Here is a 27,503-nt window from a genome sequence, read left to right as displayed (position 1 = left end):
CTATCGGGGTCATAGAAGAAGGGTATTCAAACTGTTGGGCAATTTCGCAGCAGACAAGCACAGATTCCATCAGCATCCAAGTGACTCCTGCATGTTCTTAGTTGTTAGGGTCTGTCAAAGTTGCCAAAATTAATAGTATTGACCTCCTTCTTTTGCCAACCCGAATCTCATGCACAGTTTTGGCCAATAGCCGTCAGGTGTCGCATGTAGTGACGCCAAATCAGATGACGACAGGTGGTAGTGGCTGAGCAGTAGCCATGATCTGCAAGGCATCCATGGATCACCTCAGTAATCGCTGCGTGGCAGTGCAAGGCAGTATCCATCACAACTTGCTACGACGCGATCGTCTTCTTTCACGAATGCAAGGCATCAACTCATCTTGGCTTATTGCCTCTGGTCTGGTTCATATTTTTCCTTCTCTTGGCAGCCGAAATTAGGCTCTAGCTACCCATGGCAATGTCTACGGACGTCGTCCTCAGCCGAGGTTGCCGCCACAACGATTGGTGGTCCATGCCCCAGACCTCTGTTGAATTCTGCAGAAGCTGCGGATTTTCCCTCATCTATGCTGCCAGCCGCCCGTCTAAGGATGTCTACGCTGAAGTTCAGGTCCAACCTCGTCCGCAAGACACATTCGATCCGGCGCGGGTCACACCGCCTGGTGCCCGCAGCTACCAGTACCAGCCTCTTGATCTCACGAATGGGCGCCAGATTCGTGTTCTCGTGCTTAAGGCGGGAAGGCTCGAAGATCCTCTCCAGTGCGAATTGGAACATGTCAACCTGCAGCAGGGGCCCATCTACGAAGCGCTTTCGTACACCTGGGCCGACGATAAAGGTGATGACTCAATCAGCAGAGCAATACAATGCGGCTATGATAGTCAGTTCATCGGCATCACCAAGAACTGCGAGCTAGCTCTCTTGCGCCTTCGCAAACAAGATATGGATCGTCGACTGTGGGTTGACGCCGTGTGCATTGATCAGTCCAACATCCTGGAGCGGAATCACCAGGTCAAGAATATGATTGCCATTTTCCGAAGCGCAATTCGTGTTGTGGTCTTCTTGGGTGAAGGAAATCCTATTCTTGACCGACTAGTAGACTACATGAGCAATGACACTGGCGGCCAGTTACCACAGGTCACGGACTTTATCTCTTTGTTTCGAAGCAGGTGGTTTCACAGAGTGTGGGTGTTACAGGAGGTTGCTGTGGCCAAGAGCATCTTGGTCATGTATGGGATGAAGCAGATGAGCTGGGTGGATCTAATTAAGCATGGAAATCTCTTCTTACGACTCATGGCGGCTCGCAATCTCTCGTTGGTGTTACCTCCAGTCATTTCCTACGGCCTACGACAGACGGAGGCGGGAGACCGCCGATTGAGAGGAGTAAGTTTCCCCTAGAACTTTCCACTATCGGCCAAAGCTGACAGGCTGTAGAGCTCAGATCTCTTGTCCTTGTTGCAGGTCTCGAGGAATTGTGCCTGCAAGGATGCTCGTGACAAGGTGTATTCCATCCTGGGACTCCTTCAAGAGGAGCCAGCGCTATCACTCCAAGCGGATTATTCACCCTCCACCACAGCAGGCTGGGTGTTTCTCCAAGTTGCTGCTTGGCATGTCGATACCACAAAGACCTTGGAGATTCTCTCACAAGTGGACGGAACATCGGCATTAGACATGCCATCATGGGTTCCGGACTGGACGAGAAAATCCCCAACTGCTTTGCCGCCACAATTCAAAGAGCTCCAAGAATTCTCTGCGCCTCGGATCACGACCTTGCATAACCAGACCCTACGTTCAACGGCGAGGCTTGGTTACCCCCTGAGATGTGTGCTCGAAGTTACTGGGCGAAGGTATGGTACCGTCTGGACAGACAGGAAGATCTTTGGCAAAGCTCTGGTTCTTTCAGGCAGCGCCGGCAGAGCTACCGACAGCAACAAATCGGACCCGCACGTTCCTATCCCGTCCTCGATAAACGACAATATTCACTGGCTACTTAACCCGTCTCAGAATCCGGGGACTCGGCGCTGCGACGGAAGGCTGGATTTCTGGGGTCGAATCCTTTCGTTATACCACGGTGCCACCCCTTCTGGTGACTTCAAGGCCGACGATACAGTTTTCCGCGCGGATATACCGCCAGCCTTTGGTGGATTCTGCTCGAACTGTTTCGAGATGGACCAGATGCACTGGCAAAGAATCAAGCGGGCTATGAAGCTGGACGTGAAGCAGGCGACTGAGCAGGCAACCAAGCAAGCTATGGCTTCCTGGGATACGGCCAACTGGGTTAGTGAGAACACCATCAGCCAAACTACGAAGGACACGATAGAAAAGGTTTTGGAGCAAGCGACTAAGGATGCAGCTGGGGAGGCCATCAGACAGGTTACGATAGACTCGAATTGGGTCACCTGGGCCAACAAGATGGCTATCAGCAAGTCCATCTATCAGTCTATCAAGCAAGCCATTGAGCGGGCCATGACTATGACCAACCAACCTTTTCCCGACCGGGCTATCCAGCAGGCTACCGACCAGCATGCTGAGGTGGTCGAAGAAGCCGTCAATCGGACTATCGAACTGGCCAACAAAAAGGTGACATGCTGTTGCATGTCTCAATCACCATCTCCGGGGCACTTTGACAAAGATGAGTTGGACAGCTTCATCACAAACATGAGCCAATACGGCATGGGCCGTAGGATATTCGGTACGGATCACTCGCTTGGCCTCGGCCCGACGGAACTCGAAGACTGGGATGAGGTATGGATCCTGGAAGGAGCTACAGTTCCCTTCATTCTCCGGCCTGTGGACAACCACTACAAGCTCGTCGGTGCATGCTACATTCACCAAGCAAGTCAGACTACGGATAGATGCTCTATTTGCTCTCATCAAACCGCCAGGAGGAGAGTCACCCTACCAGCAACCACGCAGCCAGGAACCACGCAACCAGCAGCCACTCGAACAGCGACAGGGGCAACTACACTTGCATCCGCAGTGAGAGCAAGGCGTTCACTCAGAAGAAATTTCCTTGCGTCAGCCTCCCCAGATCCTTTAAGCTCTGTGATAGCGGCTGCACAAGAGGTTCTTGATTTTCCCTCGATACCCAGTTCATCAAGTACCTTTTCAGAGGGGCGGACACTAGGAGGTTTTTCAGCGCCCCTCTCATCACCGTCCGTAGAGAGGAGAGAAAGACCTGTTACATCAACCGTGCTCCCAAGATCGCTGGGAAAGATTAAAATCAGTGATCTACCGCCGCGAACTGGATTGAGTCTGTATTGAGTACCTAGAATTGGGATAATTATGTGTATAAACCTTTGGACCAATTGTGCTTTTTAAAACCAATACCGGTATCTTCATTACTCCAGAGCTTGACGCAATGCTTTCGCTGTGCCTTGACACGTCAATCAAGGATTGACGTGTCAAGCGAGTGTGTTGTAACTACCAAGTAGCGCCCTTGGCAAGTAAATATGCGAACCATTGGACTTTCTCCGAGCGGGTCATGCAAAAAGAGCCGGTTTGGGCTTGTGAAGAGGTGACATGACAGCTAAACGCTAGCAATTGACCTGTCAGAAGCTGAGCGAACCCCGCAAGCACTGGGCGTGAGGCTCTACCGTGGAGTGTTCGGGCAGCCAAGGAGTCCTGACACCTCGGCTCTTTACCTCGATCTGTGTACCCTGTCCTTATGAGTCATCTTCAAAACTATCAATCACATTGGGCTCTGATGGAACTCTGAAATAGGTACCATAACCTTGCTATTTCCCTTGCAGTCACCAAGACCTTCATGCGCCTCTATCTTGTGCTTATCCATTCTCAACTCCCTCTTTTGTCTCTCATTAATTCACTTCTGAAGAATTTTTTTCAAGCCTTGTCTCCGCCCCAGAGACAATTATCATTATCAGCCACCCCAACTAAATGAATCTTCCCAGAAGCCTCGTTCACCGCCATATGCTCCAAATCGTCGAGTCTGCAACCGCATACGTCCCGGTTCCTTGGATCAGAGAACAGCTTCTCCGACGCAAAGGTCTCCAGCTTCATCAGGTAGCTGGCATCTTCCACGATCAATCCATTTTCAACTCTTTCGCCATCGCCGAGACGCTCGTTGAGCAAGACCGATTTGATGAGGCAGAGGAAATCCTGCAAACCATCATCCGGGGCCAACGGGCAGCTGCGGTGCACGACAAAGCAATAGAGCTCCTTGGCTCTCTCTACAAGACATGGTATCACCGTCTGTTTCTCGACGACGTTGTTGTGCTTCCCGACAATGTTGATGTCGAAGCAACCAGGATATTGGAATCCTTTATTTCTCTCCACCTCGAACTCTCAGACATGCCATCAGCGTCATGTCTGGACAATCTTGGCAGGGTGCTGGCTTGGGCGGGCCTGGACGAGGACGCCGAACAAGCTATGGCCTTCAAGATGCTGCTTCTCAGAATGAAGAGCGAAAACGGAACTCAAGAGTCATTCGGATGCTGCGATATCTGCGGCCAGAACATACCCTTGGAGGTGGCGTACTTCTGCCGCATGTGCGAGAGCATGAATGTGTGCCAACGTTGCTATGAGGCGAACCTTGGAAATGCGGCCTGCAACTTGTCCAGCTGCTTTCCGCATCTCATCAAAGTGGCGCCTGAACAGCCCACCGAAAACATTGCCGGGCATATAAAGGCCTGGCTTCCTCCACTGTTGGATACTGTCCGTTCTTGGAACCTGGAAACAGGGACCGAGAAGAAAAGGATGTCTCCAAAACGACTCTTCTCGCCTGACGACTTGCAGACAGCGGTACGGCTATGCGACGATGTCGAGGCGGACGACCGTGATTTCATCAGTCTACTTTCGGTTCTTCACGCTGTCTTGATGCAGAGCGTTCAGACAGACGAATTCAAGACGCTGTTTCAGGCTCAGGAAGGTCCGAACGTGCTTTCCACCATCGGTTTACTAGCCATGGTTAGCAACACGCGATCTGGACTTACTCTTAAGTATCAGGATGCATTTTGCGGTGATGGTAAGTAGTGACCCTGCCTCTGCGCCTGTGTCAGGAACTCATGTCGGGCCAACACTGACACATATCCCGCAGGCTTCGATGAGTGGGATGTCCCCAGTCTACTCCCCGCAGAAGCCGAAAATCTCGACTTGGAAGATAGCGAGATGGCGGACGGATACGGACAGTCGCTGGCTCAAGTGGCTTCTCGCGTGATTCAGCTAGCACGCCCGAAACACAGCGAATCGCTCGTACCAACCAAACACATCCGAGACAGTATCTCAGACGCCGAGAAAGGGAACGCCCTACAGAAGAAGCGTGCTGTTCCGCAAGAACTTTACGGCGCTTTGGATCTCCACTCGAATCCCGATGCAATTCGTCTCGTTGAACTGCTTCCTGGGACGGGCAAGGATCCTATTCGATGCAATTTGCGCATCGAATCCCGGGCCGATGAGCAACTCTCGTACCAGGCGCTGTCATACGTCTGGGGCAATCCAAAGCCAGAGGACCTAGTAAACATCGAACTTGGTGGTCAGCCAGCGCCCGTCACGCCCAATCTTTACTGTGCGCTCTCTTACCTACGTCTTGCGTCAGCGTCACGGCTCCTCTGGATTGACGCTCTATGCATCAACCAGGCAAATGTCGCGGAGAGGAATGCACAGGTTGCCAAGATGGCTACGATCTACCAGAGAGCTTCTGCTGTTCTGATATTTCTCGGCGATGAGGAGAGTAACAAGAAACGCAGCGAGAATCTATCCTACGCGGACTTGTTTACATTCCTCAACAGAGAGGTGGACATTTATGGCATCCACGAAGATGATAATTACGACAAAAAAGAACAAGAACAGCGACGGTTCAGAGAGGCGCTCCAGGAGACAGGCGTTCGGAAGGTTTCCTTGCTCCGGACCTTCTATCATCTTTGTTCCAGAGAATGGTGGAATCGTCTGTGGATTTTACAAGAGTACGCCATCGCTTCGACGGATCCTATCTTCATGCTCGGAACCTGGCAAACAAGTGGAAGTGCTCTGCTGAGAGACATGGACATGCTCGCAAATGAACATCGAAGAGCGTTCAGACAGGAGGAAACAAGGATCCTGCTGTACAACTCTACGCCTTACTATCCCATGACGCAGGCGTCGGGTGTGCTCAATTGCCGTCCAGCCAGGACTGACGGGTTCGAGTACAAGTCTTGGCTGTATCCGCTGCTCCTCTCAACCCATTCTTGGTGCATGGACCGCCGCGATATTATCTATGGACGCCACGCTCTGATGCATCCTGTGTTACAGCAACTCCTTGGGCCGGACTACAGCCTCACAACAGAAGAGCTTTTCGAAAAGGTGGCCATTTGGCTTCTCATGTTTGAGAGAGGCGTCAGCATGTTTTGGGACTTCCCGGTACGTCTGTCGCCCGACCTACCGTCGTGGGTTCCCGACTTCTCCAAGCCACGACAAATGTCCGACGTGCATATCAAATGGGAAGTATACGAAGAGAAACTCTGTTTCGATCCCTATCCGACCATCTACAATGGCGAAATGGCCCTCTACGGCCGTCCTATCGACACCATCAAGGAGGTTTTCCGGTTACGCCCACAATCAAAAGACTTTAGGGCCGACCTGGTCCGAAGACTCTGGTTCTTGGACATTGGCCTTGCGACTCTTGGTCCTCGCTATCCACTGTGGCGGCGACATTTCTTGTCTGCGAAGCTCCCCGGGATGTACGCTGAGCAGCCCTTGCACGCATGGTGTACGAGTGCAGAATCCAGCCGGGACACCAGCTCCTCGGCATTCCTCCTCGACAGTGTGAGCATGAAAATGTTGGAGGAGGTCATCCACAGTGTTGTCAGCCCTGTGAAAGAAAAGGTGGACAGAGAGAAGGCCATTGCAGATTGTATGGCGCCCATCATGGGCAAGACAGGCAAGATATCACCCGCCTTTGAGAGGGCTCGCGATAGCCTCAGACGGCTCTCTCTGAAGCTGGGCTCCATCAAGGCGTTTCTCTTGAACACTGATACTACTCGCCCCGACTTTCTCGGAGCGGCATTCTTCGACTTTGACCGGTTGGCCAAGAGCCTGCAGTGTCTACACACGCCATCGTTGGACGACCCGACTGGCCTAGATGCCCCTCAACGCAGGTTTGTCAAGGCCATACTTGAGAAAGTACGAGGGGGCACGCAGAGTGGCAGCATCACGCACCACGACGTGAAGATGAAGGGCAACCAAGCCAATGACCAGGCCACTCCCTTCCCTGGACTTCCCTTGCCCAACTATGGGGCCATTCAAAGCTGGGTCGAGAATGGTACTGCATTCACAGAAGAAGTAGAGCTTATTTCTACCCTGCTCTTTCAGATTGCATGCAGGGCCAAGGAGAGCGACTGTGACATGTTCCAAGATGCATTCAATGAGTTGGAACAAATTACGATTTTGGACTTTCTCGAAGACAAGAAGCTGAAGGATTGGGTCGTTACCTTCAACAAACTCAGGCAACAGTACTCGAGTCGTTCCAGTATTCGGAGAAGTGTCGTTCGCTCCGAAGGGGCCCGGTTGTTTGAAGATCGGACATTTTTCGTCACAAATACAGGCTTGGTTGGCGTATCAGGGAATGGCACCGAGGGTGTTGCTGTCGGCGATGAGGTCATCATGTTGGACGCCGCACCCATGCCCATGGTTCTTCGAGGTGGGAAGGGCAGCAACAAGGCACAACACGAGATTGTTGGATACGCGCATGTGCGGGGACTGGAGCCGTCTAGGGTTTTGGACCTGCCTGAGCAGTGGTGGCCAGGCCTGCGGCTATTCAAGATTGTGTAGACATCAAGCCAGAGAGCAGAGCCGGACACTCTTCAAGATAGTGAAATATTTGCAAGATCAGGGAGCTGGCATGTAACAGGGAAACGCCAGACAACGTGAAAGACAAACCCCGAGTCAACACGATAGTGAGTGCTTTCTGAGAGCCACAAACCTAACTCCTATATCGTCCGAATCACCACAACCGCACTGTAACTTGGAGTGAGCTCATTCTGATTTAAGAGGTTTTAACTGGGTCAAATGAAATTGCCATGTGAAACACTCAACCCAAAATTATTGCCTGTGTTGTTAATGTTTGGGGGTGCATGTGATCCCACGTGATTTCCACCACCTTTATTTCGACCTTTCCCGACAGGCATTTAGCCCTTTCTTTCTCCCTCTCGAGCCTCCCGAGATCCATCTTGTTAAACATCTAAGAGTTTGATAAGAAACTAAGGGTCAAGAATCATGACATTATCCTTTGTGCAATTGATGAGCTGGTGGGGCTATCGCCAGCCATGCGTTGGGAGGTGAAGCTCGCTAGTAGCTGTTAAAGAATACTCCCTTTCTGGCGATAATTTCGTATAAAAACTTGTCGTCCTCATCTGACGCGAACAATTTTCTGATGCTCGACTCCCCAGCTCAGTAGCCACGCCAAGGCTATATTGCCCCCCACCCATAATCACATCCATAGAACCGTCCGCGTCGGGAAGTTCAGCTCTGAAATCTTCTTCCAGCCCATGCTTCACAAGAAAACCTGTGATAGGCAACATGGCAAGTGTTTTGGATAACCCACACCCATTCAAAGGGAAAAGCCCAGTCGGTCCCCTGCGCCATCGTTGCCCTCAATGCACAGCAACAGGCCCTCAACCCCTCCGATGCAGCGCCTGCCACGCGGTCTGATACTGTAGTCGCGAACACCAGGCTGCCAACCGTTCCGAACACGAAATTGCGTGCAGCAAGATAAAGAAGGCTCGCGCCAAGCTCGCCGAAGAAGACGGCCACGTCCGCAATGCCACGGAGGACGCCATTACCCCCGCCAATGCCTATAATTGACGGGGATCAGTGGTCAAGTTTGGACAAGCCCACGGGTGATAATCACAACTGTTGCCCGAGCAGTGTGACAGCAAAGTCCATGACAAGCCATCAACTGTCAATGAAACCCCACCTTACGATTACCGAGAAATGAGAGGTGTCCTCAAGCACACCACATGTTGTGCGCGTGCAACGAGCAGAATTCCCGATTGGTTCAGCCACAGTTGGTGTTGCGAAAGGGGGTATTGGTTTAACTCTTCGTCACAAAATTCAGCCCTTTGGAGGCCCTACTCTCTCGGTACTGTATGGGTTGTCCTCCGAAGGCAACCTATGAAGACCAGTCTGATCATTCCCATTCTGGCGATATTGGATCCTCGGAAGGAGTTAAGCTCAGAAGGCAATAGATGCTTTCAGGCCACAGCTTTTCCATTTTACCTGATACGTCGCCCAGAGTACCAAGGTTGATCACTTCCTTCCAGTCATTCCCCAAAGTCCAACCGACCTCGCCACTATCTACCGGTTTCAGTTCGTTTATAAGCGTTTCATCTTGTTCGGCGCGCTGAAGGAGGCAACTACTACGGTCATCGTCGAACATGATTTTGAGATGGAAGGTAGGGCTATCGGGGCTCTCATATGTCACAAGAGCCAGTTTCTTCTCTCCAGGTGCCCAAGGACCGAAATATAGCGTTGAATCGTCGACACTTGAGAAAATCGCATGTGGGTGTAGTTCTCTAGGGTGATACTTCGCCTCGGTCAGTTCTTTCGCCACGAATAGGGTATATTGGCGCCGATTTCTCGCCACTTCGATGGAGGGATTTTTGGAAAGATATAATTGTCTCGTCGTCGCTTCGCCAAGCCAGCTATCAGGCACAAAGACGGGCATGCTACAAGGGTCTCGCACAAGGATGTCCTCATCCTCGCCAGTACCACCTGCTGGGTATAGCGGGATGGACATGACTAACTCCGCCCTGGATCTCCTTGTGGCATTGAAGAAGGCATATTGAACGCCATTTCGGACGGTCAATACAGGGATCTGGATCTGAACTCCAAGATTTGTCACCGTGTAGTGAGACTTGCGCCCAATGCTTCTACACACGATGCTGCCGCCGCCAGCAAAGTCCAGGGGGGAGGTGGCGAAGATTCCACCATGGGTCGGTCCCCTGGCGAAGCCCCATGAGAAGATGGTGTGGTCATAGTTCTGACTGATGATTTCCTCCTGCAGCCGAATGAATGCACGCTTGCCCCCTTCGCCATACAGAAGAGGCATGTTGATACTAAAGATGCCGAGCAAGGAGTATGCCATGTCCTCGGAGCGCGTAGTCTCACGCTCAGCGGCCCACGACATCTTCTCGGCCACACTGATGCTATCCATATTCACCTCATGCCGGAGGGCTGCGACAGATATGTTTGTAATGCTTGAGAGCTTTTCAGATAAGTCATCATCGGGTCCTGGCCTCTTTCGAAGGACAAGTGGTTCGAAGCCTTTGGACAGCCTCTTCTCGGCGGACTTCTGTCCAATGATTATCCACGCGGAGTCAAAGAACTTGACGCATCCGGGTGCCAGAAGTTCTTGCAGAGTCCATCCCCGCTTGAACCAGCGGCTGTTACTGAAAACATCGTCATCGCTAATCGGATGGACGTCGCTGAGGTAGGCGTAACAGACAGTAGAGTCACCATACCACTTGTACATGGAGTTGATGGCTTCGGATAGCTCAGAGCTGCTGGCCTTGTCGATGCAAAATGTATCGACCCACACGTACGTGATGTCGTCCTGGAGGGCTTGCTTACAGCAGCCAACTGTCTTTTCGAGCCTGGGGTCGTCCCAGGAGAGATTTGCGAACTCTTGAAAGGTGACTTCATCTTTGGTCCATGTGTGAGAGAGGATCGCATAAGGGGGGATGTCATTATCGTAGAATTGTTCCAACTGGAAGGTATTTGCATTGAGTAGCCTCATGGCTAACACGGGGCTGGTAACTTGTCATCGCAACGCGACTTTTTACCGAGGTAAGTCGCCGCAACACGGAGGTACATGAATTTGCAGTCTGTGCCTAATAAAGTCACGTGTTTTGTTGTCTCTTTTCTCCATGCCTCGCTGGACCTTTTCAGATAACGAGATCTCTTCAAAGCCTTGCACTGTAACATTTGTCCTTAGCCGGGCCACTGTCTTGATTTCAAGAGGCGGATTTAGCGATAGCAGCGTGATATATATCATTTTAGACTGTCACTCATTCAATGGCACTTGAGGAAAGACCTGGCACTAAAAGTTAGTGTCTTTGTGAGCCGCCTTTGTACTCCTGCAAATTCATTTAACCAGACTGTGGCGAGTGCGAGGGCTGAAGACACCCCCTGATTGCTACTAAAACCTCTGTCTACTTAGGGATAGTCATCAGACCTTACTAATTACCTATTAAGAGGATGACCTTCATCTTGTTGTCGTTTCCTTGATCAGCTAGTTCCCAGCTGAACCCTACCCTATAGAGTTATCTTATCAATCAATGTGGCTTTCGCCTGCTGAGCCACGATAAGATGACAGGCTTACTACAACGCGAAAAGGACGCGACACGACATCGCGTCGCGGCTAAGGACTTGATGCAATTTCGCGACGTCGCCGATGCAACGCGTCTGAATGAGCTAACAAACCTTAATGTGACCCCAACCTCACTTAAATGATGCAGTGTAGGTACTTTGTACTTACACTTCAAAGAAACTCGGCTGCGAAAGTCGGGTAAACAACGAAAAGAACAGATAAACTTACCACGAGAGGAATTGGTGCTGAGCAATATGCTTAGTTCGTTCTTACTCGGTAGCTCAGAAAGGTATTATTATTACTTTCCAAAGCGTCCAAGACTGAAGTAAGTGTCATTCTCGGCGCTAGGGACTTGACGCTGCACGCCAGCCTTCGCAGTATGCCGTTTGACGTCAGTTGCACTCAACGAATGTCACCTTTGCTTATACCATTGACACGCAATGTCTGCTTCGCGTCTTATTTACAAGGCCCAGGCCGTAACTTTCCTTGTTGCGCCTTGTCCCTTATCTTGCGGTTGTTTACTGCTCTCCTGCTCCTTTTCCTCAAACCAACGTCAGGCTCCTGGTACGGAACATTTCGCAATTCTGTCGCGACGTTTTGTCTAGTACAACTCCCCCGCCTGCCACATCTTGTTCCCTCTGCTTTGGGCCGTCACCCGGCAACGCATCATGTTCTACTCTGAGTCCCTGCTCCAGAAGAGCGGGCCACTCGCTCGCATCTGGCTCTCCGCCAATCTCCAACGCAAGCTTTCGAAGAAGCATGTGCTCCAATCGAATATCGCCGATAGTATAGCGATCATGATCACACCAAGCCAGGCGCCAATGGCTCTCCGGTTGAGCAGCCAGCTACTACTCGGGGCTGTTCGGATCTACCAACGCAAGGCACGATACTTGCTGGATGATTGTGATGATACTTGGATAATGATGCAGATGGTATACAATACAAATTGATCTGTTTGATGACATGTGTTGACATCCTCAGACCTTCCGACCAAGCCTAGACCATGATCTGCCCATCAGTCTTCAACATCCCGACCCCGAAGCCCTTACAATCCCCAATGAGGTGATACCTTATAACGGCTTCGAACTCGCCCCTCCCCGGACGCAAACTGGCTCCTGTCTCAGATAGGAGATGTTGGTGTGGTCCCAGTCAGCCCCAAGCGCCGGGCTACACTACGCGACATTACCCTGCCAGAGATTTTGACACCGAGTCAATACACTGGGATGTATGAAGAAGCTGTGGTGCCTACGGAAGGTGTGGATCTCGAGCTTGACTTCGGTATCGAGATTGGTCGAGAAGCACCAGCCCCTCGCCCGTTTGAAGAGGAAATGGTGAGCGAATTGGAACCAAGGCCAGCCGAGAAGGAGGGCCCTGAAATCGAGCCAACCTTCGAGGAAGGACTTGGCGAACTCCCGATAGGGGTCGAAGAGGAATTTGAGTTCCACCCAGCCGATATCACTGCGCCCCCAATCCCCGAATCCCCGCTATCTGAGATTAGCGAAGAGCTTGTTCAGCAGATTGAGGAGGAGATTCCCGCACTTCGCCTGTCTGAGCCCCACGAACCTGAGGAGGAGCGCCCGATATTGCGACGCCCTGAGCAACGGATCAGGAGACGGAGGATTATGGCGCCAGATGAGGAGATTACCCTCTCGAGCCGCCAAATTCAGGACCAGCAGACAAACCACGAGGCAATCACCAGACCTACGAGATTCTATCCTCGAGACCCCCTCCTAGGTGCCTTGATAAACATGCAGGCGTCCGGTGGTTTTGTCTCTTCTATTATGATGGAAGGACGAAGTGCTGTGTGGGCCCCTGAGCTCCGAGGAGTCCTTTCCTTCGATGCCGTTCAAGAAGCAAGACAACTGGCACGGAAGCGTCCCGCTAGGGAAGTTGAAGTCGAAGTTGAGCCAGAGCAAAGAGTCTCCAAGTCACCAAGGCTGGAAATTGCCGAGGAGCCAGCATTCGAGTTTGGAGAGGGCATTGCGGAGCCAAGCGTCGTCGGTGGAGAAACCATGATGGAGATTCCGGCCTTTGAAGCCAGTCCTCCTCCTCCTAGCATCCCTGCTGAGCGGCTCCCAATCCCGATGACCACCGAACATGCTGTCTACACTTTGCGAGATCAGTTCGGCCCCGAGGCTGCGATCAGCTCCGAGGTTCGGGAAAGTACTTCTGTCATCTTCCAAGACTTTGTCCCTGAGCAACAAGCCACCAAGGCCGAGGCAACAAAAATGTTCTTTGAGTGTCTGGTGCTTGCTACCAAGAGCGCAATTAAGCTTGAGCAGGGGCCAGGGCTGGGAGATCCTATCCAGGTATGGGCAAGGGAGAGCCTGTGGGGAGACTTTGCTGAGACGGGCACGGGTGGCGGGGTGGTACAATAGCAGATCAAGCTCTAGAGTTGTAATTTTGACTTTGCTGAAACGTCCAAAAGAGGCCATCACTATCAGTCACTATATAAGAATACAGCCATCAACAAATGGCTATCTTAAGATCCAAGAACGTAAAACACCGTGATAAACCCACTGCTGTACCTCTTCATGCGGCAACCTGTAAAGCTTTTTACAGCACTCAATCTGAAGACCATGCCTCATCATACGCGACAGAGAAGCCCAGTATCCAGGTTATAGTCCCAATCATGGCTTCCGACACCTGAAAGAGCATACAAGCTGGAAGTGGGATCATACTTCTCCTTGATCTGGAGTAAATGACCGTAATTGCCACCGTAGAAGTCCTGCTGAAAATTCCTAGCGAATGGGTTGGCCTCGTTGATGTATGCACCCGTGTCTGGCGCCCACTCTCGCCAAACAGCCTCCTTGTTGTCCTCTGCCCACGCGGCGGCGGCGGCGAGGGCATTTTGAGGTGACAACGTCTTAGTGTCAATATCCACGCCGGTGGCCATGAGATGCAGGTAGGCGCTTCGCCATGCCGGATTCAGGGCGCCTCGCATCTCGTTCTGGACACCTCTGGGTCCCAGCCCACCTTGGAGGCCCAAGACCAGTCTGGTCTGCCGCCCCCGACCTGGGCTTTTGATATCTTTTGGAGATGGGTTCGTAATTCGTTCAAAGGAATGTCCGACAGGTGACGGCGGCCTAGTAGGCGGCTAGAGGTCAGGCTGATGTCTCCGCAACGGCTGCGAGACGGATTCAAAACGTCAAAGAGGGATAGGTATGTTGGCAGCACAGTAGGTTCCGAGACTTCGACCGATATATCCTGGCTTGCAACGTCGACAAGCATGGTTTGTCGCGCAGATTCCAGGAGTGGTTTAAATGCGGCCGCGGTGGTGTTGTAGCTCCAGAGTGTCATGGTCAGCTCGATGCCCATGTTCTCTTGTGTTACCCCAAAGCCGTATCCTGTTATACCAGCATCCATTAGATCCGGGACTGAGCTTACGAAGGTGGCAAACGCGGTCCACGAGTCTTGAGCGTCCACAGCCGTCTGGTTCTGGATGATGGACATGGAGAGAGTGCTCATCACCACATTGTTAGGAAGAGGCACAGTCCGCAACACATACTCGACCACGATGCCGTATAGGCCTGGCCCACCGCCTCGGATGGCCCACAGCAGGTCTTGGTTCTGGGCATCGTTGGCTACGAGGATCTCGCCCTCAGTGGTGACTACGGTCGCCTGCAGAACGTGATCGGCTGAAAGACCGTAGTGGCTCGATAAGGGACCATGGCCGCCACCTCCGATGAAGCCTCCGAGGCCGACTGTACCGTCTTGCCCACTGATGACGGTCCTCCCGGTCTTTGCTGCGGTTGCCAGCACCTCGCCCCAGGTATTTCCGCTGCCCAAGATGACGGTATTCTCTGTATTGTTACTCAATGGATGCGTCCAGTGCGTATCGAAGCCGAGGTTGCGCAGGTGATACGTCCAGATGGACAACGAGTGGGCGCCGCTGGATCTATAACCAGGCCAGTGTCAGTCTCAAGCTTGGGGCTGATTAAAACGGCCTTAACTCACCTGCCGTTCAGATCATGGCCGGTGCCTTTGACAACAATTCGTATATTTCGCTGGCTGGCCCATCTGGCAGCGACTGCAACCTGATCAGCCGTCGTAGCGTTGATGATGTACGCCGGTAGACCGCCCAATTCACAGCCGAGCGCCTCGTCGTAGGTGTAGTCATTTGGGGGCACACACGACCTATTGGCCCAGTACGGATAGCCAATTGACTCGGGAAGGGAAGAGTGAAAGTCGGAATAGAACCAGTTCTCCTGGACATGGTCACAGCTGACGGCCGAATTGTTGCTGAAGTACGAAGATGCGACTGGGTTGGTCCTGATTAAGGCCCCGTTTGTGGACCGGTTGAGGGTGCTCCAGTCGTCGATACTGGGCCAGGTGGCGTCTAGTGGATGATTCTTGCATCTTGGGTCCGCCAGGGCGACACCGATGAGGGTACTGGCAAGAAGTCCCGTAGTGCATAGCATGGTCAAGGAGAGATGGGCGAGAATAGAACAATGGAATGTAGTTCAAATGGTAACAGCACGGAATAGCATTCCGTCTTGTAGTTTATTTGTATTCAATGCATTATGCTATAGCTACCGAAACAGCGGCATCGCCAAGACGGGGACAAAACTGACGAAGCGTAGTAGCCACTTCACTTGGCTGTCCTAAGTTTTCGGCAGTTGAAACTAGGTGCTGAAGCTTACGTTGCTAGGTAGCAATAGAGTTAGTTTGATCCAGATGAGTGATGAATGTTATGCGGTGGAGTGCTAGAGGACGCTCGTATAATCGTATTCGCGAGTCAGTCGTTCGTACCGCATACGGCCCGCCCCTGGGCGTATGATGATGCTGAGAATCGTAGATCAAATCTCCAATCTACAACGCTGATTTGTTCAACAAAGCCACTCCGCATGGTATGCCAAGGCAGATTGCGAATACTTCGGGTCAGGCCGGCCCAGCAAGGCGGCAGTGGGAGGGCACCCTCATCAAGCCTGGATAGATTACGAATGCTGTAGGATCCATCTCACACTTTGTACCTGCTGTTGGCTGTGAATCTTCCTTGCACATGTCTTTTTCCGGTACCGACGCTAGACAGAAAACGGCGACTCTGAGGGTGGTCTGCTTGACCGGCCATCAACAGCACTGTTCTGCTCTTTTAAAACTACCACCACCCGATTACCCACCGTCCTGGCATCAAAGCTCCTCTTCAGACATTCAATCTTGCAGAACAACTCGTCGCCCCTCGATCAACTCGGCTGCTTGTAGCAGCCACGCTGGGATCATGTACCTGGAAGATAACGCCTTCGGCTCAACTGCAAGCATGCCGCCACGGTATAGCACGGTTGTTCGAGAGGACGCGGTCGAAATGGAGCCCACCATGAAAGGTTTGTTCCCAAATACGCAAGGCGGGATATCGAATACGTCTAAGTGTGCTTGACCTTCACAGACGATGGCCGTGTCAATATCGACATGAACTCGCGGGCGATCAAATACCTCTCCCTTCTTCCAAGTTTGAAGCCGAACCCGATAGACAAACCGGCGGAGACTCCTCCGGCCTACCAACCCCCTCGTCCGCACGACAGCGACCTAGAACCCTTCCCAGTGAGACTCAACATCGTCATTCAGGTCGTCGGAAGCCGCGGAGATGTTCAGCCGTTCGTAGCGCTGGGGAACGAGTTACAGAAATGCGGACATCAAGTTCGGCTCGCGACACATGCCGTGTTTGAATCCTTCGTGCGCGATGCTGGCCTTGGCTTCTACCCCATTGGGGGCGATCCTGCCGACTTGATGGCATATATGGTGCGCAATCCAGGGCTTATACCCAGTATGAAGAGCCTTCAGGCGGGTGATATACAAAAGAAACGGACAATGATGGCCGACATCCTGCAGGGGTGTTGGCTATCTTGCATCAGTCCCGACCCGATATCCGCAGTCCCCTTTGTGGCAGATGCTATCATTGCCAACCCCCCCAGCTTTGCTCATGTCCACTGCGGTCAGGCACTTGGGGTGCCGGTCCACATCATGTTCACCATGCCCTGGACGAGTACGGCAGCATTCCCTCACCCGCTTGTCAATATCAAACTCGGCCAAGGATCCAGCTCTGAGCCTTCTATTGTCAACTATCTCTCATACGGTGTGGTTGAGTTCCTCACGTGGCAAGGGTAAGCCGTTCCCCAAGGATACAGAGGCGAAGAGCTATTGGGAACCAGTACTGACTGAGTGACCTTTTCTACCAGGCTCGGAGATGTTATTAACCAATGGAGGGAGAGCATAGACCTGGAACACATTGCCTTTTCGGAAGGACCCTGTCTAATCGAGAAGCTAAAGACACCTATCACATACTGCTGGTCTCCTGCGCTGGTGCCAAAGCCCTCAGACTGGGGTTCCAATATCGGTAGGTTCACCATCGGGCTTTTTACTGTTTCGTCGCCAGTTCTGAACTAACGATGCATAGATGTATGTGGCTTCTTCTTTCGCGAACCGCCGGACTACACGCCAGCTCCAGAGCTCGACGAGTTCCTACAATCTGGGCCACCACCCGTGTATATTGGTTTTGGCAGCATCGTGTTAGACGACCCGCAACGCATGTCTGAGATCATCCTTGAAGCAGTTCGAATCACAGACACCCGGGCCCTTATCTCAAGAGGATGGAGCAAGTTGGATGGCCCCGCATCGAGCAACGTCATGTTTCTGGGCGATTGTCCCCATGAGTGGCTTTTTCAGCATGTAGCTGCCGTTGTCCATCATGGAGGAGCTGGCACAACTGCGTGTGGATTATTGAATGGGCGGCCGACTACAATCGTGCCCTTTTTTGGCGAGTAAGTGTTTCTCAGTGTCTGCCATATCGCCTTATTCTTGCTGACAGTGGTGCAGCCAGCCATTTTGGGGCAACATGGTGGCGGCTGCTGGGGCAGGCCCTGAACCGATTCCTCAGAAGTCCTTGACCGTTGACAATCTTGTCGATGCCATCCGCTTCTGTTTGACGCAGGAAGCTGCGGACTCCGCCGCCAAGATTGCAGACAAGATGCGATTCGAGATGGGCGTCAAGGCTGCTGTGGCATCCTTCCACAATCATCTTCCCCGAGACGAACTCGAGTGCGATATCATTAAGGGCCAACCTGCTGTGTGGACCTGCTCCAAGAAGAACCGCCGCCTTAAGCTTTCTAAACCGGCGGGAGAGATCCTTTCGAGCCATCTCAAGATTGATGCAGGAAGCTTTGAGATGTAAACTTTAATCCCCAATCCCCGACTTCAGATTGTCCGTTTCCTGATCCCCCTCCTAGGTACGAGAGTCGTCGCACCGTCATAGAAACACGCCGATGGGACCCTTTCAGCGGCACTATAGCAGCTGCCATAGGAGTTAGTGCCGACTTGGCCAAGTCGGCTGCCGACACCGTCGTCAAGCCCGTGAAAACCTACCAACAACGGAATGCGCTAGACCCAGAACATCATATGGATCCTGCGGATGCATCCGGGGGGACGGCGCTTCAAAGCCTAGACGCGAGGAGAGCCAAGAGCTCTAGAGGATGCCTCAGCACAGCGAAGTCCGTGTCTACGGTGTCAGCCCATAGCATGTCAACATTCTTGAAGCATTTTTTGAACGGTCTTGTCATCGTCCCATTCGCCTTCACCGAGGGCTTCCGCAACCTACCGCTCCTATATGGCGAGGAACTCAGAGACTATGGCGAGATCTACGACTGGAAGTCAGGCATTACGTTCGGGGCCAAGGCGGTTGTCTTCGGCGTTGTTGACGGCGTTGGCGGCCTGTTCATCTTGCCCTATGAGGGTGCCAAGAAGCAAGGCGTGCTCGGAGCTGTGAAGGGGGTTGGAAAGGGCGTTGCTGGTCTAACCAGTAGGGTCTTCACTGGTATGCAGCCGATCTCAGTTCTCCATTAACATGATTCTAACCAAGACAACTCGCAGCGACCATCGGTTCAGCCACTTACCCACTGCAGGGGATTTACAAGAGCATATGGCGTCTCGCCAACTCCAGGACTCGTCAGGCTATTCAAAAGGCTCGGTTGGCTGAAGGCAAATACTTGGCAGACAAGGGCCGCAAAATGGGCGTCAGTGACAAGGCCATCATGGACACGTTTGATGCCATGATGGCGAGGGAACTTCGGACTTAGCATGATGTAGACATGGTGGATTTAATACAGAGATGAGCTGCTCGAGGCGCCGAATCTTCTATTCTCCTTCAATAAGTTGACTGCGTGGCCAAGTCATAGCCTCGCACCAAAAAGGACCAACATGGCGCGCAATTAGTTCCATCAGTGTCAACCCGGCACCCTGAAACACCCAGAACTCCCGGTACTGATGGACGATGGCGGCGTAGTAGCTGAGAACAGCGAAGGCTTCTGGGCGGTGTTGGTAGAGAGCGTCGACGTACTCGTCCGGAACGAGGAGTGGCCAGGCCATGGTGGCATGGACGGCTAGGTCGAACCTCGTGGGTTCCAGCTTGACCGTGTCCAGCACCCACTGAACCCATTCGAGGGCAGACAGGCAGGCCTCCAGGGATATAGATGATAAGCCGGGGGCTGACTGTAGAAATTCTCGCATCCCGGCCGTGTCGGTTCCAGGTTCGAGCTGTTGGGCTCTTTCGGTCCAGTCGACAATGTACAGCAGAGGCTTCAACTCCGACTGAAGGATCAATCCCCAGTACTGGTTGGTGACGGCACGTACTCCACGATGGAGGCGGATATAGGCCACAAAGGCACTGATAAAGGCGACGAGCGTGTCGTGGTTTTTAGCAAGGGTGTCGCGGAGCACGTGGACGCCAAGTAGGGTTGCAAAGACGAATGAGGTTAAGTGATTGCTCTCGGAGATGTCAGCCTTGGTCTCGTTGAAGGTGGACAGGGCACGCGTCTGCAGTTCCGTAGCCTGTTGATCGTAAACCGAGGCCATGGGGGGATCAGATACTGCTCGATGGAGGGCCGAGAGGGCAAGCAACTGGTCGAGGAGATAGGGCGTTGTGAGTGCGTTGTTGATGGCGAGTGTAATGATTGGCCTCACATCGCACTGAAGAGCCATGAACTCGGCCAGGTTGCATTCCGCATGGTGAAGGAAGCCTAAGTCCATGACAGTGAATGCCCCAGACTTGGCTCGTGGCTCGGGGGTTTTTGAGCCACGGGGCGTGGTCAAGGTCGGTGTCTCGGGTTTCTGATCCCGATACGAGCATTGACGGTCGCCGACTGTGCACCTGGAACACCTGGGACGACCCTCGTCGCATTTGACACGGCGTTGCTTGCAGGTGAGGCAGCCGTTTCTTGATTTGCGGTGCGTGCGTCGGGTGTCATGGTGGCGCTGGGTCGGCTGCTCCGTCGTGTCCATCGTCAGGTGGGAAGTATGCGGATGTTCACAGTCTTACTAGGAGACATGGAAGAGGAATTGAGAATGCGAGCAATTTACGAGACGTCTGATGGCATAGGTTGAGTACGAGTCCGTCAGGAGTATCCACCCGTCTTTGGGCCGGCGCTGATCTATGGGCTGTGGCTTGACTCGCACCGAGTACGAGGGTGGGGTGCTATACTCGTATATAGGTTTCGGACGTACGTGAGCCAATAGGGAGACTACAATACACTTACTTAACTAGTTAGTACCCATCCATGGCTGTGTGTCTGGCCAGTACCGAGTAGATCCTTGATCAACGTAGCTCCAACGCCCCATCCTGTCTACCGTTGCCATGGGCAAGAGGTTGTTATATGCTTTAAGCCACCGCCATTCTACTCTCTGTGTTGTTGGCCCAGCCTATTTATCTGACCCGTGGTTTGCTCTTTCAGAGCCAGCGTGCTTCGCAAGTCCTTCAACGCAACATCAACAACCACTCAGGATATCGCAACCACTCCCTTCGAAAGCAATGGCTGAACTGAAACCTTACAGAGGAGATTACTATCTCTGGCTTTACATCCCTTCTACGCCTGCCGCAGCTTTGTTCACTGCTCTCTTCTCCCTGGGAACGGCCTACATCGTGTGGCGCATGCTTAAGAGTCGCACCTGGTTCTGCACTGCCTTTGTTGTTGGTGGCCTTTGTATGTCAACCATTACTGCTCAAGCTGTCCCTATCAACTTGCTAACTTGAAGCTCGTCGAGTCGAAATTGTTGGTTACGCCGCGAGGGCCGTGGCCAAGAACAAGACAGAACAACTCATGCCCTACGTCATTCAAAGCACCTTCATTCTTGTCGCCCCCGCCCTATTTGCCGCCACCATCTACATGATCTTGGGGCGCCTCATCCGAGCCCTCGACGCCACGGCTCTGTCCATCGTCCCTGTCAAGTGGCTTACAAAGATCTTTGTTTGCGGCGATATAGCCTCCTTCGCCGTCCAGGCTACCGGGGCCGGTGTCATGGTCACAGCTGACTCGATGAAAACGGGCGAGAATATCATCCTAGGCGGGTTGTTTATCCAGATTGTCATATTCGGCCTGTTTGCTGTCACGGCAGCCATCTTTCATGTTCGGGCCCTACGATGCCGCCCCCACAGTTACATTGATTGGGAAGAGACCATGATCATGCTCTATATCGTCAGTGCTTTGATCATGGTGCGATCAATCTTTCGCGTTGTCGAGTATATCATGGGCCATGACGGATACCCGCTTAGGAACGAGTGGACTCTCTACGTCTTTGACGCTATGTTGATGTTTGGTGTCGTTTTCATGTTGGGATGGAGATATCCCTGTGACCTGCGTCCTCAAAAGAGTCGTGATCTGGACGTTGCACTTGAGTCGGCAAGGACACCGCCCCAGGACTCGGCACATTTTCATAAACAGGTTTCTCCGGGGAGATACGGCAAGGCTTAGGATAGATTGATAGGGTCCTAGATTACATAGAACATGCCTGTTGCTTGCGGTATAGAACAATGGCGTTTTGCAACTCAATAACATTATTTGGCTTGGTCTATAAAATGCGAATGTCCAAAGCTATTCACCCATCACGACCGTGAACGTTTTCTTGTAAGCCTTGGTTTGCCTGGGTACGTAACATTGTTGTTGATCTTGCCAACTTCTCTAGATGAGAGCATTGATAGATGTAGGAAATGAGACAGTGATAAATACATGTAGACAATGCGGTACGAAAAACCACCACCACACGTTAAGTTTCTTCAGCCTCAGACTGTATTGAATGGGTGAAAATCCCGGTGGGCAGACTATTTGTTACGAGGGGAGTTTCCATCAATGCGGTCTTCAAGTAGCGAATAACTTTAACCATCTGCTTGATATCTCCGTTTCTGCCTGTAAGCTATTCTAGTATTCTATAGTATCTAGCTACCATTTTCCTGTTATACAAATGTCCCCCCTCGGTTCCTCTTCCATCTATCAGCCAAATTTGTGAAATAGTGTGCTATCAAACCTAGCAAGCCAATTAATCCATCCTCCTATAGCTGGACTGTCCAACCATGGGGAAGCTGTCGGAGCTTTCTTCCAAATGAGCACCCCTATCTGAGATCTTGTGGCCCTGAAGTACCTGACTGGGGTGATAGAGTGTGAAAATGGCTGCTACGACCAACATAAGCAGCGCATCCAAAACATAGGCGTAGACTTCCTTCTGCATGAGGCTTCCATTATTTCCCTGAGCATACTCGACCATGCGAAAGACGGACCGCACCATGATTAGCACGCTGCTGAAGTAGAGAGCACACAGGAATCTTTGCCAAGGCCTGGTGGTGGTCTTGGATTGGAGCGTCGGGTGCATAACAATTCGGACGTGGAAAACAGCTGTCACCAGCATGAAGCCGCTAAAGAAGGCAACTTGAATGCCGAGCCCGATAAGAATAACGGCGTTTCCGAGGTCCTGAGTCGACTTGGACTTGGAACCGGCGAGTAAACCGCCGCCTACATGTGCTCCAGTCAGCTTGTGTTCTCAGTAGTTGGATAACTGATCTGATGTGGAATGTGGGATTCGTTGGTAGACTCACCTCCTCCTTGCCCAAAGATAGACAGGATATCGCCCAGCAGAAAGAGTTTTGTCAACCACCTGACGCGGATAAGGGAGTAGTCCTCGCCCTCCAGCACATGCATAAGGCGACCGAGCACCATATATATAGAGCCTGCGAAGAAAGCCGGACCGAGAAGGATTAAAATGCTTTGGATGATGTATGGCATAAGCGTCCAATCGGGAGTTTGCCTGGCCGAGTAGGCTCGCGCGGCGTATCCTGCCGTTTCAACTGCTCAGTGGTTGGAATCAGTAAAAGGTAGAGAGGCAGATTGTCAAGAGGGAGGGAGGGAGACGTACACAGACAGCCTACCAGAAACGGAATGAACGCCCATGTCCTCGACCTGATCAAGAGTTGCAAGTGACGAATCGACACAGCACCAAACAGGACGGCGAACAGGACTGCGGCAGCGAAGGAAGGGTCGAAGTGGTACAGTTTGAACCCTCCATCGCTCGACTCAGAATCGTTATCTCCGGACATGCTGCGTGATGCCGTGCAGGGCGGTTGGGAGTGTAGAGGGGATTGCTGATGGTCTGAAGATCAGGAGGAATGGTGCAGGAGGGCAGGTGCTTAAAGCTTCGAGCTCGCTCAAAACCTATAGACGGACATTGATAGTAAACGAAGTTTAATGTTTTAAAAATAACAAAGGTGGAAACTTTCCCGTTGGTTGGTAATCTTGACATCTAAGGTAATGCAGGGGCACAGAGGCAGGCAGGATCTAGGTCAAGGGTCTCTGAAGAAACAGTGCTTGCAGCGGCTGAGCCAAGATTTTGATATGAAACCAATGCATCCACAATGCGATACGAAGCAATACGAATGCCCTCGTACTTCATCGGTTCGAGGTTTCAACTTAGACAACAAGTCCTCAGCACTGGACTCGCATTCTGTACGAACCCCCGGTAACCTCCACTTGGTGCACCGCTAACCATATATTTCCTTAACCAGGGTAGCATACCCTGAAGGAGATCCACTGACGGCCGCGGTTCGGGCAATTATCCTCGTCCTCATCGAGTGCTGTACACGCAAGCCTCACAGCCCCACGGTGAGAGCTTTGCCAAGGCTACCAGAAAGGCGGAAATCCGATCTCAAGAGAGAAATAGCTAGTTATCTGGGTTGACTATAATAGGTACCCGATCGTGACAAAAGGATTAGACATGAGTGCCATTCGACTCAGTTTCACATCTCTCGATGCATCTTCTTAGACTCTTCGATTATTCTACGCTCCTGGCAGCGGTCACTTTGGCCCATCCAGCCTTGGGAGCTACTTCGTCTACCAGGGCAGCCCCTCCCGGACCTGAATCCTGGGACGAAGCATTGAGCAAGGCCCGCAGTTTTATTTCCAAACTCACCACTGCTGAGAAGATTGGACTTGTAACGGGAGGCTACACTTAGCCAACTTTGCCCTGTGTTGGCGCTGTTGGGGGTATTGAACGGTTGGGGTTCGATGGGCTCTGCTTCTCTGATGGCCCGGCTGGCTACTCCCGATCGGATGGTGCCAGCGTGTTTGCGTCTGGAATCACAGTTGCGGCAACCTGGGACAGGGATCTCATGTACAAGCGCGGCGTCGCTCTCGGTGAAGAGTTTAGGGCGAAGGGCGCACACGTCCATCTTGGGTATGTCGGATACTGCCGTGTGCTATGACACTCTGCTAACTGCTACGTCTTCGAAAGGCCTTCCTCGGGACCCCTGGGACGCCACGCCCTCGGCGGACGTAACTGGGAGAGTTTCGGGCCCGACCCCGATCTGGCGGGCGTTGCAATGAGCGCTTCAGTACTGGGCATTCAGTCCGTCGGCGTTCAAGCATGTTCCAAGCACTACATAGGCAACGAACAGGAAACGCAACGAACGTCAAGCATTCAAGGCAATGATACAGTCATCCACGCCATTTCTTCCAACATTGACGATCGCACCCTTCATGAGCTCTACCTCTGGCCCTTTGCCGATGCCGTCAAGGCTGGAACGGCAAGCATCATGTGCTCTTACAACCGGGTCAACGGCAATTATTCTTGTGCCAATTCTCAGCTGATGGCTATTCTCAAGGAAGAGCTCGCGTTCCCCGGTTACGTCGTGTCAGACTGGTACGCGACAGATGGCACAGCCAGCCACGCCAATGCAGGCCTCGATATTGAGATGCCCGGAAACGTCAGTGCCCTGGCTGGCCCTTCTTACTTCGGCGACTTGCTCCTGAGCGCCGTTAAGGACGGTCAAGTACCAGAATCTCGCCTTGACGACATGGCCGAGCGAGTTCTGACCCCATACTTCCTGCTGGGCCAAGACAACAACTACCCTACCGTCGATCCCGCCAGTGGAGCTTCTTTCTCTATCTACCAGTACGGGCACAAGTCCGAACTTCTCCTCAACTATCCGAAAGTCCCGGCTCGCGATGTTCGTGGCAACCACGCCAAGCTGATTCGGCAACTTGGTGCAGCTGGGACAGTCTTGTTGAAGAACGTGAACGGCACACTCCCTTTGACGAACCAAAAAGAAATCGGCGTATTTGGAAACGATGCCTCCTACCCAACAACTGGGTCCGTGTACCTTGATTACGGCCAGAACCCTGAAGGTTTCGAGATGGGGACAGTCGACATTGGCGGCGGTTCAGGTACTGTCAGACATACGAATCTGGCCACACCACTGGATGCGGTTAGAAAACACGTCGAGAAGATGAACGGTCGTGTCCAAGTCCTCCTGGACAACAAGGAGCTTGTAGATGGACGTTTCAGAACCATCTATCCTGTACCGGATGTTTGCCTCCTGTTCTTGAAGGCGTACGCGTCGGGAGGTCAAGACAGACGGTCCATTGATCTTGCATGGAACGCGACTAAAGCTGTGGAAAACACAGCGGCAGTTTGTCCAAACACCGTGGTTGTCGTGCATGGGCCTGGTGTCGTCACGATGCCCTGGGCGGATAACGAGAACGTCACAGCCATCCTATCGGCGCATTATCCCGGCGAAGAAACGGGAAACTCAATCGTCGATGTTCTCTGGGGCCGTGCTGAGCCGTCTGGCCGTCTTCCTTACACGGTCCCAAAGAAACTTGCTGACTATGGGAAACCTATCGTCAACCTCAGTCAACCAGTGACGGACCCTAATGCCTGGCAATCAGACTTTGACGAGGGACAAATGATTGACTACCGACATTTCGACGCGAACGACATTGAGCCTCTCTTTGAATTTGGGTTCGGCCTCTCCTACACCCAGTTCAATATGTCGGGTCGCCTCACTGTCCATGCCAACTCTGGACTTAGCCCTTACGCCGACAAGTCCAAGGGAGTTGCTCCCGGTGGCTTAAAGGACCTTTGGACGCCTGTGGCTAAGGTGACCGTTGAGATCACTAATGTGGGAGACTCGGCGGGCACTGCTGTGCCCCAACTTTATGTCTCCTTGCCCACTGGCAAGACTCCGAAGGGCACCCCGGTGAGGTCGCTCAGGGGCTTTGAAAAGGTTTATCTCAAGCCCGGTCAGACTCGAAAGGTAAGATTTGAATTAAAGAGGAGAGACTTGAGCTTCTGGGACAAGGAAAGGAAACAATGGGTGATCCCAGAGGGCACTTTTATCTTTGCAGCTGGCCTTAGTTCTAGGGACCTCAGGGCTAAAGCCGAGACCTCTGTCTTCTGACGGGATAACGGAGAAAGCTGATCAACGAAGCGCATCAGCATTTTGTTCCTCCGCCATTCAGCTGGCTATGTTGAGCAGTCATAAAGCCTTTCCGCGTGTTGGGCTGTTTAATTTCCACTGCACCACCCCATGGCTTATTCCATGGTTCTGGTTTATTATTGTTTAAACACCTTGTTCAATTTCAGATACTTGGATAGATTTCAAAATGAGGAACTTTCCCGGCAGATCTCTAAAAGTGACACATTGATGTGAATGAAAGATGCAATGAAAGGACTCTCTAGCCCGAAAACAAGCGCAGTCAGATCCTATCAGCCCAACATAGCAGACATGAAGTGTTAGAAGTAATTGTAGTTCTCGGCATTATGTTAATAGATATTGTATTAAGAGACTATAGTCTTAAGAAGACAGAAAATTCTCTCTTATTTCTTATATAGACGTTAAAGTAATTAAATGCCCTATAAGAGGTTTAGCCTTTTATAATAATATAGCTAGGTATAATTCTTCTTTTATATATAATAAAAGGTTTTAAAAAAGCTATTATATTAGTATAAAGATATAATACTATAATATATTAATATTATATTCTTTATTATACTTAAAGCCCGGCCCTTAATGTGTTAATTAAGCCAAACGGTCGAAGTGTTAGAAAACCAGCTGTTACCCTATACCAAGCGATAGAACTAAATTATCAAAGTCTTCACTGCCACTTTCCAGGAGCCCGCT

At 51.9% G+C, this 27,503-nt stretch overlaps 10 protein-coding genes across 10 annotated transcripts; 6 read left to right on the top strand and 4 right to left on the bottom strand.

Annotated features, from left to right (window-relative positions):
• Window positions 1–456: 456 nt before the first annotated feature.
• On the top strand, window positions 457–2,977 carry MRS44_005618 (uncharacterized protein; the record flags this gene model as incomplete). Its single annotated transcript, XM_065621457.1, has 3 exons — window positions 457–1,377; window positions 1,429–2,739; window positions 2,831–2,977. The coding sequence occupies 3 exons, from the start codon at window positions 457–459 to the stop codon at window positions 2,975–2,977; spliced, it is 2,379 nt and encodes a 792-aa protein (XP_065477529.1).
• A 914-nt stretch (window positions 2,978–3,891) lies between these two features.
• MRS44_005617 (uncharacterized protein) lies at window positions 3,892–7,758 on the top strand (the record flags this gene model as incomplete). Its single annotated transcript, XM_046272510.2, has 2 exons — window positions 3,892–4,978; window positions 5,051–7,758. 2 exons carry the CDS (start codon window positions 3,892–3,894, stop codon window positions 7,756–7,758), a joined length of 3,795 nt encoding a protein of 1,264 aa, XP_046140830.1.
• A 1,357-nt stretch (window positions 7,759–9,115) lies between these two features.
• Window positions 9,116–10,723, bottom strand: MRS44_005616 (uncharacterized protein; the record flags this gene model as incomplete). The annotated part of the gene is made up of 1 exon (XM_046274781.2): window positions 9,116–10,723. One exon carries the CDS (start codon window positions 10,721–10,723, stop codon window positions 9,116–9,118), a length of 1,608 nt encoding a protein of 535 aa, XP_046140831.1.
• A 1,241-nt stretch (window positions 10,724–11,964) lies between these two features.
• MRS44_005615 (uncharacterized protein) lies at window positions 11,965–13,674 on the top strand (the record flags this gene model as incomplete). The annotated part of the gene is made up of 3 exons (XM_065621456.1): window positions 11,965–12,228; window positions 12,278–12,358; window positions 12,421–13,674. The coding sequence occupies 3 exons, from the start codon at window positions 11,965–11,967 to the stop codon at window positions 13,672–13,674; spliced, it is 1,599 nt and encodes a 532-aa protein (XP_065477528.1).
• Window positions 13,675–13,828: 154 nt separating this feature from the next.
• MRS44_005614 (uncharacterized protein) lies at window positions 13,829–15,717 on the bottom strand (the record flags this gene model as incomplete). Its single annotated transcript, XM_065621455.1, has 4 exons — window positions 13,829–13,840; window positions 13,890–14,382; window positions 14,433–15,194; window positions 15,254–15,717. The coding sequence occupies 4 exons, from the start codon at window positions 15,715–15,717 to the stop codon at window positions 13,829–13,831; spliced, it is 1,731 nt and encodes a 576-aa protein (XP_065477527.1).
• Window positions 15,718–16,610: 893 nt separating this feature from the next.
• MRS44_005613 (uncharacterized protein) lies at window positions 16,611–19,362 on the top strand (the record flags this gene model as incomplete). The annotated part of the gene is made up of 7 exons (XM_065621454.1): window positions 16,611–16,617; window positions 16,680–17,394; window positions 17,470–17,627; window positions 17,688–18,051; window positions 18,107–18,457; window positions 18,517–19,100; window positions 19,157–19,362. The coding sequence occupies 7 exons, from the start codon at window positions 16,611–16,613 to the stop codon at window positions 19,360–19,362; spliced, it is 2,385 nt and encodes a 794-aa protein (XP_065477526.1).
• A 58-nt stretch (window positions 19,363–19,420) lies between these two features.
• Window positions 19,421–20,563, bottom strand: MRS44_005612 (uncharacterized protein; the record flags this gene model as incomplete). Its single annotated transcript, XM_046278168.1, has 1 exon — window positions 19,421–20,563. One exon carries the CDS (start codon window positions 20,561–20,563, stop codon window positions 19,421–19,423), a length of 1,143 nt encoding a protein of 380 aa, XP_046140833.1.
• A 526-nt stretch (window positions 20,564–21,089) lies between these two features.
• Window positions 21,090–22,029, top strand: MRS44_005611 (uncharacterized protein; the record flags this gene model as incomplete). The annotated part of the gene is made up of 2 exons (XM_065621453.1): window positions 21,090–21,261; window positions 21,314–22,029. 2 exons carry the CDS (start codon window positions 21,090–21,092, stop codon window positions 22,027–22,029), a joined length of 888 nt encoding a protein of 295 aa, XP_065477525.1.
• Window positions 22,030–22,591: 562 nt separating this feature from the next.
• Window positions 22,592–23,642, bottom strand: MRS44_005610 (uncharacterized protein; the record flags this gene model as incomplete). Its single annotated transcript, XM_065621452.1, has 3 exons — window positions 22,592–23,061; window positions 23,145–23,393; window positions 23,462–23,642. The coding sequence occupies 3 exons, from the start codon at window positions 23,640–23,642 to the stop codon at window positions 22,592–22,594; spliced, it is 900 nt and encodes a 299-aa protein (XP_065477524.1).
• A 315-nt stretch (window positions 23,643–23,957) lies between these two features.
• Window positions 23,958–26,780, top strand: MRS44_005609 (uncharacterized protein; the record flags this gene model as incomplete). The annotated part of the gene is made up of 4 exons (XM_046280607.1): window positions 23,958–24,048; window positions 24,113–24,204; window positions 24,555–24,775; window positions 24,833–26,780. 4 exons carry the CDS (start codon window positions 23,958–23,960, stop codon window positions 26,778–26,780), a joined length of 2,352 nt encoding a protein of 783 aa, XP_046140835.1.
• Between the last annotated feature and the right edge of the window lie 723 nt (window positions 26,781–27,503).

The sequence above is a fragment of the Fusarium solani genome (genome assembly GCF_023522795.1).
Source record: "Fusarium solani strain SB1 chromosome Unknown bctg00000003_1, whole genome shotgun sequence".
NCBI classification, from domain to species: domain Eukaryota; kingdom Fungi; phylum Ascomycota; class Sordariomycetes; order Hypocreales; family Nectriaceae; genus Fusarium; species Fusarium solani.
The sequence above is the reverse complement of the archived record's forward strand: the minus strand, read 5'-3'. Positions and strand labels throughout refer to the sequence as shown.